The following is a 13,556-nucleotide window of genomic DNA, read 5'->3' on the forward strand; positions in this document are numbered from 1 at the left end:
TTGTGGGAAGTGGTTGGGATGAGTATTGAAACTGTTTCAAAGTTTTATGTACACAGTATGTAGTACACACCAGTTGTAGTTTTATTTTAAGTTTTTTCCCCCATAGCAAATTTCACTTTTATGGCTTTGGTTCTGATAAGCAGGTATTAATTTGTAGAGAAAATGTATAAATCCAAAGGGATACTGAATTAAATGCTTCATTGTCTTCTAATTTTTTCCCTCCTTCCATGAAATTTAGCTTTCAGAAGAACCAATTATTTACTTTGACATCTGCAGTTAGGACATTTGTTGTTGTTGTTGTTGTTGTTACATTTTATAATGCCCATAGCCAAAGTTCTCTGGGCAGTTTACAACAATAATCATAGAATCATTCACTCAAGTCACCATTTAAAGAGTAGTTTTACCATAAACTATTAAAAAGTCAACCAAAAACTGGAACACCTTATTTTTCTTAGATTTATCCTAAATACCATCTCTTGTGCAAAGCTCCAGACTTATCAGTGTAGAATGATTGGCCTGAATTGAATCAAATTTCAATTCTGTGACTTTGAGGCAGAGTCAAGACAGCCTTAGAGACCCAGCTCTGACCCCGGGAACTTGTTGCAAGGTCAGTATTGGTACTCTGAACTCAGAGCATCCTCCCTCTGTCCTTGCACCTGGCATGGAAAGGAGTGCTTCCACTGCATCTTTAAGTAGCTTTTGGGGGTGGAAAGGGGGCAAGGAGGAGAGGGGAAGAGATAGCCTCCACCAGTATGCACAGCATGCCAGTGTCACCTCAGCCTCCTCTCCTCATGATTCAAGACCAAGTATTTAGAAATTGGCCATCTAAGTGTTTTGACTGGAGTCCACCCTCAACTCCACACCCCCTATTCCATGCAATAGGATACCTGTAACATGCTGAGTTTGGAGGGTCACATCAACCTCACTGGATTCCATTGGACAAAGCTAAAATACACTTAAGCCTTCACCTTCCCATCACTTTTAGAGGTGCTGTTAAGTACAGTACCTGAGATCCAGAAAATCATGGAAGTTCACAGAGCGTATACAACCTGACAGCATTTTAGAAACTGTGAGGGGACTTTTAAAAGCAATTTACAATATGGCGTAGGAGTATGCCATCATCCTCGGGACCAAAATGTGCAGGGTAATCTTGAGATGGAAAATAAAATCAAGAGACCGTACCATAATTATGGGTGACTTCAACTACCCACACATTGACTGGATAAATGGATGTTCCAGGTCTCATGTTGTTGCTAGTCGCGAAGTCATGTCCATTCCATCGCAACCCCATGGACAACACTCCTCCAGGCCTTCCTGTCCTCCAGCATCCCCCAGAGTCCACGTAAGCTCTTGCCGACTGCTTCAGTGACTCCATCTAGCCACCTCATCCTCTGCCGTCCCCTTCTTCTTTTGCCATCAATTGTTCCCAGCATTAGGCTCTTCTCCAGGGAGTCCTTCCTTCTCATTAGGTGGCCAAAGTATTTGAGTTTCATCTTCAGGATCTGGCCTTCTAAAGAGCAGTCAGGGTTGATCTCCTCTAGGACTGACTGGTTTGATTATCTTGCTGTCCAAGGGACTCGCAGGAGTCTTCTCCAGCATCCAGGTCTGATAAAGAGGTCATATTTCTCATTGTCCTAAATGAGCAAAATCCAAAACCCTGTATGGTCTGATCCAGCATGTCTCTTCTTATGTTTTTATGTTTTAACATAGTCAGACTTCCTTAATGTTTTTTCTTGGAGCCTTGTAACTCTAATTCGTCTGTGATAATCACCTGTAAGGCATATAAACTTTCTGGCCTGTTTATTTGCGCATTATTTTTATTGATGTCTTAGAAAGATCTAGTTTGTATTATATTGTATCATATTTCTTTTTATTATAGTTCTACACCTTTAGTAACTGGATGCAGGTATTCATGTGCCATGTGTCACTGGTGACACTACTCACTGTTTTCCTAACATTTTCAAGTGACAAAAAACTTAAGTCTTCATTTAGAATTCCATCAGTTGCCCATAGTAATATATCTTCCCATAGTCAATTCTGGTTGTTTTTCATTTTACTTATGGATGACCTGTGATACCATGTCTAATGTAATGCTTTAAGGCACAATCCAATGGCTTCTGCATTCAGTGCATGTAAGCATCCAACGCACACTGCAAGGAAAAGAGGTGGGATAATGAATGAATGAATGAATGAATGAATGAATGAACTGCTGCACCACATCTTGCACCTTGCATTTCATCTAGACAGCCATTGTTGGAAAAGGAAGGAGGCCACAGCACCCTTTGGGTACAGTATTAACCATCAGCTCTATTCTCTTCCCCTCCCCAGCATGGCCCTTTTCCTATTTCTAGGATTATTTTCCAACCACAGAGAGGCAACTGACATGGTTCTTTCTGCACCCGCTTCATGGGAAGGCAGAATGGGAGGTCTGTGTTCAAGGTCACAGGATTTGGGTACTGAATAATCCCATGCCCACCCTCCTGCACCAAGACAATGTCCAAATATCATAGGATTGCATTCTTGGTGTCACTCCATTCAGTATATGTGATTATCAGTTCAGATAAATGGGGGAAAGCAATTATTACTGGGGCTGGGGCAGTGGGAATGCCACTGAACTGAGTTGAAGAAATGTGAATACCCAGACTTAGGAAAAGATGTAAATTTGTACCCGATCAAAACTGTACGTTTTAATCCACAACACAGGCTTAGCCATTTAGACTTAATCTTATTTTCTAGTTTTAATTAATTCTAGATCTAATTAATTACATGGTCATTTTCATCCATGAAGATTAGCGATGTATTATATCTAGGACTGAACCTCTAGTGTCATTAACTAGTGTCATTAACTTCAGTAATCTTAAATTCAATTATTTTTGCTTGGGTTTCTAATTGGACTCCAAAATGTAAGAAGTAGATCAGTGGTCTTCAAACCTTTTCAATAGGGGGCCAGTTGAAAGGTTGCAGTGACCATCACAGGCTGGTGAGGTGGGGGTGCCTGGGGGCACGGGCTGGTGAGGTGCCATTGGGCGTGCGTGAAGCAGCAGAAGGCGCACGCGGCGGTGGCTCATTTGCTCGCTCGGAGCTCTCCCAGTGAGTTCGAAACCATCTCCGAGCGAGCAAGCCACCGCCTCCCCACCGGCACAGCAAGTGTGCGCACAGGTGGCAAATGGTGGCGTGGACCGGATGGATGGCCATGGTGGGTCAGATCCGTCCCATGGGCCATAGTTTGAGGACCCATGGAGTAGATCATTTCAAATATTTCCATTCTCCATTATTTTTTGCTTATTTGTGTTTAGGTGCAAATGACTTCAGTGTTCAGGATGCCTGTCACTACATCCTTTCACTCTATCTGCAGTCTGACTTTTTACTTGTACTTAAGTATCTGTTGCTACTCCAGGTATACACCCAAGCAGTACAAATTTAAATACAAATGACATATAAAATTTGCAAATTATTTGGCATTGTATGTGTGTGCTACTGTAGGGTATATGAATGAGATAGTATCATTCTCCCGTATGTGTAGGTTTTTGTTTATATAATGACAGCTTATCAGTGTAACAGTCAATAAAAATGATAAACTACCTTTGTAGCATTTCTGTTACAGTGACTGTAAGTATCCTTCCCCACTAGAACTAAAAGCATTAATCAGAGAATGTAGGAAGTTGACAGTTTTAATTGCTTAGCACTGGCACTCTTTAGTCAAGTGGGGGCATCATTGGTCTTTCAAAGATAGGCAGTCTGGATAGGACTATTTCTTTGTAAATGTACATTTTTGAGAATTACTAGTCACTTGTTTTTTTAACCTTTAACTTTTTGACAATCTTTGTACGCTTGGCATTCTTCATGTACACATACAGAAGGCATTATCCAAACTCAAATAGTTTATGAATGAACGTCTTCATTTTTTCCATAGTTATGCTTAAGATTTTGGATGTATTCCAATTTAACAACTCTACCCATTTAATTGCATGTAATAACCATTTTAAAACTCTGAAAAAGCCAACAATTCTTCTATATGAATGTTAGGGGAAATTTACCTTTTAAATATAGAAAGAATAGTAATTGCTATCTTAAAATAAAATGGCATGCCAACATTCTAGTTTATGGCCTTGTAACTGATTTTCATTGCGTGGCAACTCACATTCTGACTTTGTTCTTTTATGCTAGAGTAGTAGTACCCAACTTGTGGTTAGCTTTGACCCTAGTATGTTTTAGTGTTTTGCAATCAGAATGATGTCTCTGTTGAATGTGTAATGTCTTTATGGAAAGGAATACATTTTGAATAAGCTTTCTAAGGGAGTTGACAAGGCAAAACTACACTTATTGGATGGCCAAAGTACACATTGGTGCACTTGTGAGAGGCCAGCAAAAATTTAAAAATTAACAATGCATTTCTAAGGCACCCAAAAATAATATATTAAAAGGCAAAGCTTAATAGTCCCTCTAAATGCTGTGCTGGCATCAGTAGAAGGCAGTCAATGATGAGATCACAAAATGAGAGAAGCACATCCTGTCAATCACCACAGCCCATAAGAAAAATCTTTCTTTTAGGTTCAGGTAACAAAACAACCATTGTGGGCAGGAACAAACCTATAACACTGAGGTCCTCAAACTTTTTCAATAGGGGGTCGGTGGAAAGGTGGCAGTGACCGGCACGGTCCGGTGAGGCGGGGGTGTGCCTGGCCGCATAAGCCGGTGAGGCGGTGGCGGGCACACGCGAGGCGGCTTGCCCGCCCAGGGATCTCCCAGCAAGTCCAAAACCATATCCGAGTAAGCAAGCCACCTCCTTCCCACCCGCATGGCGGACCTATGCTATAACAGGTCGTAGGTTCCTGGCATGGCTTGTTCCCAAAAAATAAACCACCTCACAGAAAATACTTTAGGTTTGGATGCTACAACAGCCCACCATAGCTGCCCATGGTGGGTTGCCAAGTCATGTAAACCAGGCCATTGAGTTGAGTTTTGTATCTTTTTCAAAGTCACAAGGATTTTTAACTGACAGTTGCAAAGACCCTAAACTGCTATCAAAGGGTGCAAGTCATCTAGTAAGATCAATTGGTATTAATGTTTCTCTATCATTATATTCTTTAATGCTTTTTTTACTTCCCCCCACCCCCGCTTTTTCAGCCAAGCCCACCACCAAGTCCTGTTTTGGGAAGGAGGCCAAATGCTAGTCAATCACTGCTTGCTTGGTGCAAAGAAGTTACAAAAAACTACAGGGGAGTGAAAATCACCAATTTCACTACATCCTGGCGTAATGGATTATCCTTTTGTGCAATATTACACCACTTCAGGCCAGATCTTATGTAAGTAGGAATATTTTGTCTTTACATTTACATTTCTTTCTTATAGTGGTGAAATCAGTCATGGTAACAAATAAATACATCTTTTGTTCTTTGATTTCTGTCTCTTAGGATGTCATCCAATGTGGCTGCCCATAGCCCTCCAACTTGAGAGGATTGTGAGCATCCACCTGAGCATGGGAAGAATGTGGATTCAATGATTGGCTTTGCCCTTGTTCCCCCACCCCACTGTCTATGTCTTTTTCCCCTGCCAGTGAGGATAATAGGCTGATACAGGCAGTCCCTGGGTTACATCCCAGTTATGAACCAATACTTAAGAACGAACTCCCATCATTTAAAAAATTACAATGTAAAATCGTCATCACCATAGAGGGTGGGGAAGCAAAAGGGGAGAAAGGGAGGACCTCCAAAGCATCACCATAGAGAGAAAGGGATTAAAGGGGGTGGGGGAGAGGGAGGTCTGGAAAGCATGCCTTCCTGTCCCACCTCTCCAGCATTTCCTTCCTGCAAAGAGGAGGCACTGGTGAGTTTGGATGGGGTGGGATGGGGTGGGGTGGCTAAAGATGGTTACATTTTTTCCAGTCAGATCATGTGGCAGTCTTGTGCCCCTAACCCCCATGGCCAAATACCCATGATCAGACTTACATTCAAATTCTATTCAAAGATGAATTTCCATTTTCGTATGAACAGAACTCATTTGTAACCTGGGGACTGCCTGTACTTTGTGTCCGAGTAGAAGTTCATTCCTTCTGTCCCCATCCCCAGCACTTGCAACTTTGAGCTGGAGATGCAGACAGAGTACAAATAACTTGTACCAGCTGCAAGGGCAGAGGGAAGGCCCTCCACATTGCTGAGGTCAGAACTGGAACTACAGCCTCTTCTGTGGCAGTCTGGACAGTGTGCAGCATTTCATTTTCATTTTTATGACAATGTTTAAATGCTATCTGGTAAAAAGAGGAGAAACGCAGAGAGGCCTGTATCAATATGAGCTTTCCACACATTCTTCTAAAACCATTCCTGTTTCTTTTTCACATAATTTTTCTATGTGCTTTTCCCTTTTTAATCTTATAGAAAGAACTGACTTCAAGATTATTATGAAAATTGTGTTTGTGTTGAAATGAGATGAGACAAATAAGCCTGTAGCTCTTTTGTACACTGACAACTAAAGATTACCTTATGGCAAATATGGTTGTCAAAGCTAGCCTCAAGCCCCTGCCTTAACTTCTCTTTTTAGATGGAAAGCTTGAGGCACTGAAACATGCAATCTCTGTATTTATATTTATGTATTTATTCTTTTAATTTTCCACACTATTAGTTTTGCTGATTGGATTGCTGTGAAATTACTAGTTACTGTATGATGCTATTTTTATGTTGAATTATTATTTTTTAGATAGGGGTTTGTTTTAAAAACTGCTGCTTTTATCAAGTACTTTACATACCCACTGTGCCATTTTCCCCCTCAGTGACTACAAGTCCCTGAATCCTCAAGATATTAAAGAAAACAACAAAAAGGTAAGAATTGCCAGAAGGAAGGGGAAAAATAGAGGTATCCTCAATTTTGGATCATGGCTGGGTTTTATTAATTTTGGGAAAGTGAGGTTGTTTTGGAAGGTTATGACTGCACCTCACTGGAGGGTTTTATGCATCCTGTGGCTCAGATTGGATACATTATTGATTCCAGTACAGCTTTTTTTAAAACATTCGCAACATATGCCCTGGTGGCCTTAAGGCTTCGTGTTTATATGGGCCTGTGTTAACTGAAGGAGAGAGAGAGTGAGAAGTGGTAGGTCTCATTTTATCATTCTATTTTTCCTAATAATTTAATTAAAATACAAAATATCATTGTTCATTAATTATCTTGCTTCAAGGCTTGCTTGGCCACTACTTTAATATAAAAGACCTCACTTATATGGTTATAATAAGCACTGTTTTTACTTTGGCTTTTATTTAAGAAAGAGAGAGAAATGAAGATAAAACTTCACATAGGCTTTTATCCAGCACAGTCAATTAAACTAAGCAGTAAGGTGCATTGGGTTTTTTATATTATGCAGAGTATTGAACAATGTTTTCTGTTAGTAACAAGATTTTTTAAAGCAAAAATATTAATGAAATACTGTCTGATAATGTTCTGGGTCCAGGTTTTTAATCCTCAATAATATTAGGTAATCTAATACCCTTTTGATGTAGAGGTTATAGAGACATTTTGAAATTAGTTCAGTGATTTGCGACTCAATCTGAGAATCACAAGGAGACATGTTGGTACTTAATGCTTCTCGCTACTTAAGTCTTTTACTGTAGTCACAAATTTTAATTTCCATAAGATTCTGGGGCTTTGGCCCTAGAGGGATCCATTTAAAAATTGCTCATTTTCCACTTGATTCGCCTACAACAAAACTAACTGTAAATCAGCTCAGTTTGTTTTATTAGCTGTTTTTTCTCATCTAGGCAATGTGCCTTTCTTCTTGTTTAACTGTTTTTTTTTTAATTACAGAATGTAAGATAATGTGCAGAAAAATTCAATGCCTCCTTCTTAAAGGAGTGTGTGTGATTAATGATAGATGGTTGATAACACCCCAATGTATATATGCTTTCAGTATTGTAAAAGTGTACTTCTAAGTGTTTATGTGTTTGTTTTCATCTGATTTATGTTCATGCTTCCTAAGCCCAGAAAAAATTGTCAAAAACCATGCCAACATTGCAGTAGCAGTAAAGTACGTAAAGTTCATTGGAAAAAATAATAAACATTTTTGAAATATAAGTGGATGCTGTTCCATCATTTTCGGAATTATGTGTGAAACTGCCTGATGACCTAAGAAGATTATCTGTGACATCACAGTGATTTCTGTTTCATTGTGTTTAGCTTCAACATCCTATGATTCTATCAGCTAATCAAACATGACTTCAAGGGCTTTTAGTATAAGAGCTAATCAAACATAATTATAAGTCACAGTAAATAGAAGGATTTTTTTTAACAAATGCTGTTAAATGTATGAATCAATTAGGTCATTTTTATTTATTAAAAAATTGTGGCTGGAAGTGGGGAGGAGTTATCACATAAAACCTATTAGTTCATTTCTATAATGCTAGAATGAGTCTCTGTATTAAAGGAGCAATTGTTGCCATGCTGTGGGGTTTTTTTTCCTTTCATCACTTTGCAACTCCTTGCCTGACAGCTACACTGAGTATCTTAGTTGCTTCCTGCAGATTTATTTCCTAGGCTCACACAGTTCTGCCTGATAACCCCATGTGCCCTTGATTGGAATGAACACAGCCCTGGGAACAATTTCCAAGTATAAATTCCATGCAGATGTATAGGTCATTTGACAATGAATAACTCATTCTAACCATTTAAAATCCTATTGATGGATAAGTAACACCCCTTTTGTCTCCCACAGTAGTATCCTGTAAATTGACAAGGGAAAGAAAAATAAATTGGTTGGCTTTGACTTTAGATGTAAGCATTAACTTGTGGAAATGCAATTCTCACTCTGCATTCTATTTTTACGAAACTGATAACTTTTAAATTGAATTATTCTAAAAAGCAAAAAATAGGATGCCACGAAAAGCATGCTAGCAGAATGTACTCTGAGGCTGCAATCCCACGAACACATTCCTAGGCATAAGCTCTATTGTACGCAGTGTGGCTGGCTTCTGAGTAAACATGCACAGGATTGCTTGAAAAGGTATTATGTTTATGTGGCAAGGGGAAACATATTTACCTCTGACATCTGACCTGAAGCAACATATCAGTGTGTTTAAAAGATGTTTGAATACTGCCTGTGGTGCTTTTGTTGATGGACTGCAATTGACATCTGTCAGTCACCTGATCCAAGTATGCTTTTACAAGAAACCCTTAAGTAGGAAATGCATTTATAATGGAAGCCCCATGTCAAATGTTTAAAGACCAGAACATTTAAAAATGCTTAGGTTATTCCCAAAAATAAGTCTAAGCCCAACATGCATTAAAAATATATCGATTAGAATGCTAACACCAAATCCTAATCATTCTTGTTAATGAAAGTTACCATGTTAAGTAAATAGTTGCTTTACACCATATGCTTATATGATAGAACAGGGTGGACAACTCCCATCAGCCCCTACCATCCACTGTGCTGGCTAGGTCAGATAAGAGTTGTAGGCCAAAACAGCTGGATGGTCACTAGTTGTCCACTCCTGTAATAGGCCAATGTGCTAGGTGCACATTACTTCAATATTACAAGGCACCTGGAATTAAAACTTTAAATTACGGCATGTGTTGAAACTCTACCATTGGTCAACTGTTCCTCTTAGTTTAGTTTAGTTTAGTTTAGTTTAGTATTTATAGTATAGTTTCTATTACATCCAATATTTCCTATGGATGATACTTGGTATCTTAGAAATAAATGAATATATTGATGCTAAAGAATTACTGCAGTGTAATTTAGCTGATCCTAATGCTGATTTCTCTCACTGAAATCCAGCAAAAGAGAACTGAGGAAGTGAGCTGTGATAGGTGACCCTATGAGCTTACGTGTTCCCTGTACCATTACTGTCACTAGGCACTTCTTACCATCCTATGAACTGAAATCTAATTTTGCAGCTGAACAAAATCATGGCTAAGTGGAATTTATGTGTGAATGCTAAAGCTTGCAAAAGTGTAACCTGTAGGATATCAGAAACCATTTGGTATAACCAGTCAACCCCATCTCTTATGTACCTGCAATACAATCTACTGTTTCATCAGTGTTATAACCCTAGAGGCAGGGCTAGAGCGGGGGTGTATTTTGACTAAAATTGTGGAGTCAAGATTGGACTTTGTAGGTTTCATGAAAGCTTTTACTCCCTAATGCAAGTCTTACAACTGTACAGAGAACTACCTCCCATGTTCATGTCAATCGACTAAACTGAGTCTACTTAGGTATTTGTCTGTGAATGAAAAAGGCAGTTACACAAGAGATACAATTCTCTACTTGCCAAGTGGAAATTCTTTATAAGGAAAGTGTTGAATTTGAATGTTTCTTGATAAAAACTGTTTTGGACAACTTTTCAGTTCACGTACCTAAGCAGATTAGAAAAAAAGGATCTCTAAAACACTTTGGGAACCATATTTCTTGGGTAGTTGTCTTTTTTTCATTATTGTTTCTCTTGGATTTTTGTACAGATGTATCAGTCTTCTCTGTATTTGTTGATGTCTGTGAAAAATCCTCAAGAATTAGGAAAATTGCTTCTACCTTTAAATGTCAATTTTTGTCTTGCCTTCTTGCTGAAGTGACTAAAACCAACTTAGTACATTAAAAAAAACAATAACAGAATTTCATAAGCACACCTGGAAACATCAGATTAAAGAAAACAATTAGTAAATACATAGCTAGTTTTAAAAAAAATGGTGTCCAATTAAAAGCAGGACACCAATAATTAAAAAGCACATACCCCCAAGATATGTGACCATATGCTAAAGAAAACATGATGAACTTGACTTGCTGCCTAAAAGATAATACAAAGATGAACCTATCTTGGGGGTGAGTTACATTATTTGGACACCACCACTAAAAAGACATTCTTCCAGTACTTACCTGCCCAATTTTAAAGGTGGGAAGGCCCAAAGAAGATCCTCTAGTGATTATCTTAACAAAAAGGGCACTTATGTATGGGAGTGATGCTTCAGATACCCTAGTCCCAGGCCATTAAGGCCTCTTAAAAACAAGACCAACTCCTTGAATTCAGGCTAGTGGAACTTTTCTATGATATGTCTGTAGTCAGTTCTAGTCAACAGACTGCCTGCTACATTCTTTTGGATGTATCTATCCATCTATTTTATTGTAAAGAAAGAAAGAAAGATGTGGCTACCTAGATTTGAATATATCAATCTATATATACTGAAATGTCTTACATCCAGATTTCTAAGAAAAATACTTCAACAAAAGCTGACCAAATATTCAAATATGTATTCAGTTTCAGGTGACATTTACATACTACATGCTCAAATGTTGAAATAGTAAAGATGTTTATATACTTGTCAGAATGGCACAGAAAATCCATGTGTAGAGACCATGTATTACAGGATGCAGAAAGATAGTTTAAAAGAGCATATACATCAGTCACTGTTAAAGAGTATTCTAAAAAAATGTATCCATATTATGACCTCCTCCCAGAAATAAGCAACTGGGCATCTGCAAAACATCTGCATAAAGGAAGCATTAGTTGCGTTATACCTTTAGCAACAAGGCAACTTAGATAAAACCCTTATTAAGTTACTTGTGGCATCCCAAAGACATGAAACTAATGTTTTCACTGAAGAACGTGCAAACTGAGATCCATGATTACATCAAACACAGATTCTAATATGCCAGTCTATTGCTTAGTCAAAAAAAGGCACTCAGTCCCGATTCCATTCCTGCCTAAAACCCTGTGCTTTTTCCACTAATCAATTTGCCTGATAAGCTTCAATAAGGACTTCCAATAATGGGGGAGACTAAACCTAGATTATAACAAATGTTGCAACTGTAAATATGCCATTTAACTGGGGCTGGAAAATTGTATTTAACCCACAAAACAGAAAACAATATAAACTCATCATGAATACCCACCATGAACACCCATCATGATCCAAAGAAAATTGTCTTTGACTACATCTGCCACACAAACGTTTTCTTAGCAATTTTTGAATCTCCATAGGTCAATTAAGCATGAGCAAGCAAGAACAAATGGCTCAAAAGGAACTGACATGACATTATATGCAGAGAAATGTGCACAGAAATGCTTATGAATTTTCATCAAACTATGCTTTAATGTTTTAGGGCCTACAAACTAAAGGTAATTCTTGCAGTCATGTTTCTGATCCTTCTCCAACTTTTATTTTAACAATTCAAAATTATCTGTATCTCTCTAAAATCGAGCCCCAACTATTCTAATAAAAAAGGACGAAAATTAAAACTTGCTTTGTTTTTCTCAGAACATTCTGTCAGCTGAAATAATGCCCAGAGTACCCTATTTAAAGGCTTCCATGAAACACAATACTCTTTTTTCAGGACTTACCTTGGATAGTAATAATTAATTGTAAATTGAGAAACAGCTGTGGTTCTCCAAAACTAGAAAAACCTGATGCATGTACATTCTTAAAAGCAGTAGAAGAGGTGGGTGTCACAAACTTTGCTTTATGTTTCTTAACAATTTGCTATAAATGAAGTTATCAGTACCTAGTTGCAGAGTGGAAGGTTACGTAGATTTTTGATGGAGGCATGGATAGCCAGATAAACAAATAAACAGCATGGATTTCATGGAAGGGAGGTGGTTCTGTTATCTGATTGCAATTTTATGGTTAGTAGAAGGCTGGTCACCAATGATAAGTCCCAAAATGGATTAGTGTGCAGTTTCTTGCTATCTTTGTTTGTTATCTTAGATCCTTATCTTAACCCCCACCACCCCATTGCGAGTACAAAGTTTTTTAATATACTCTCAGTTAATGCTTTCTTATTGCAGCTTAAGCTTAAAATGGTAGGACTTTAAAAAAAATCTGTATAACTCAGTCTTAATTATTACCAGCAAGATGTTTACCAATGTGATGGGTAATACATGTATGAACTACAGCTCATATATTAAAAGAACATTTGAAAGAGATGTTTCCAGTTGCATTTGCAATGAGTAAAGAATCAGGCAAGAGTTATGCAAAATGAATTTATTTAAGTAATTATTTTTGTAAGGGTTGAGCATACATTGTTAGAGACAGAGATTGTTACATTTGAGTTATTGTACAGTATTTAAACTTGGATTATTATGCGCTTTGAGCCCAGCTACACTGACAAGCCATACCTTGCTAACTATGAGCAGCCTATGAAGGGAAACTATGGTTTGTTGTTGGGCTGTGAATTATGGGTTGTTCACCGTGGTTTGTTACCTCACTTGGGTTCAGACAACACAATAATGCACAGTTCAGCGGTAGCCAAATTTCAACACTAGACTATGGGTTATCATGTTGTCTGAACTCTGCCATTGTTTTCCTTCCACTCTCTGTCTCTGGTGTTCTACAGGAACTTTTTAGATATTTTTTCATTTGGTACTTTCTGTCTGTGTCACAGAGGTGTTTTCCTGCCTGCTGCCCCAATTAACCTATGTAGTTCTATATGCATTGATACAGAAGTATCTGTATCTCTGCAGAGAAAGATAGTTTCACCACCCTGCAGGATTGCTGTGAGGAAACTAATGAATCAAAGTCAAGGGAAGAAGACTACCTATTCCTAACTATGAAGAATTAATGTCTGAATTGTGTGTGGGGGG

General features: G+C 38.3%; 1 protein-coding gene across 1 annotated transcript in view; it reads left to right on the plus strand.

The window, feature by feature from the left end:
- EHBP1 (EH domain binding protein 1) overlaps positions 1-13,556 on the plus strand; it is a 333,031-nt gene that overhangs the window by 203,076 nt on the left and 116,399 nt on the right. Inside the window, exons 12-13 of the mRNA XM_044454620.1 lie at positions 5,128-5,306; positions 6,767-6,815. Of these exons, the coding sequence (XP_044310555.1) occupies positions 5,128-5,306; positions 6,767-6,815 (228 nt within the window). The remainder of the gene's footprint in view (positions 1-5,127; positions 5,307-6,766; positions 6,816-13,556) is intronic.

This window comes from Varanus komodoensis, unplaced genomic scaffold (genome assembly GCF_004798865.1).
Source record: "Varanus komodoensis strain SLA01 unplaced genomic scaffold, ASM479886v1 scaffold7_3, whole genome shotgun sequence".
In the NCBI taxonomy this organism is placed as follows: Eukaryota; Metazoa; Chordata; class Lepidosauria; order Squamata; family Varanidae; genus Varanus; species Varanus komodoensis.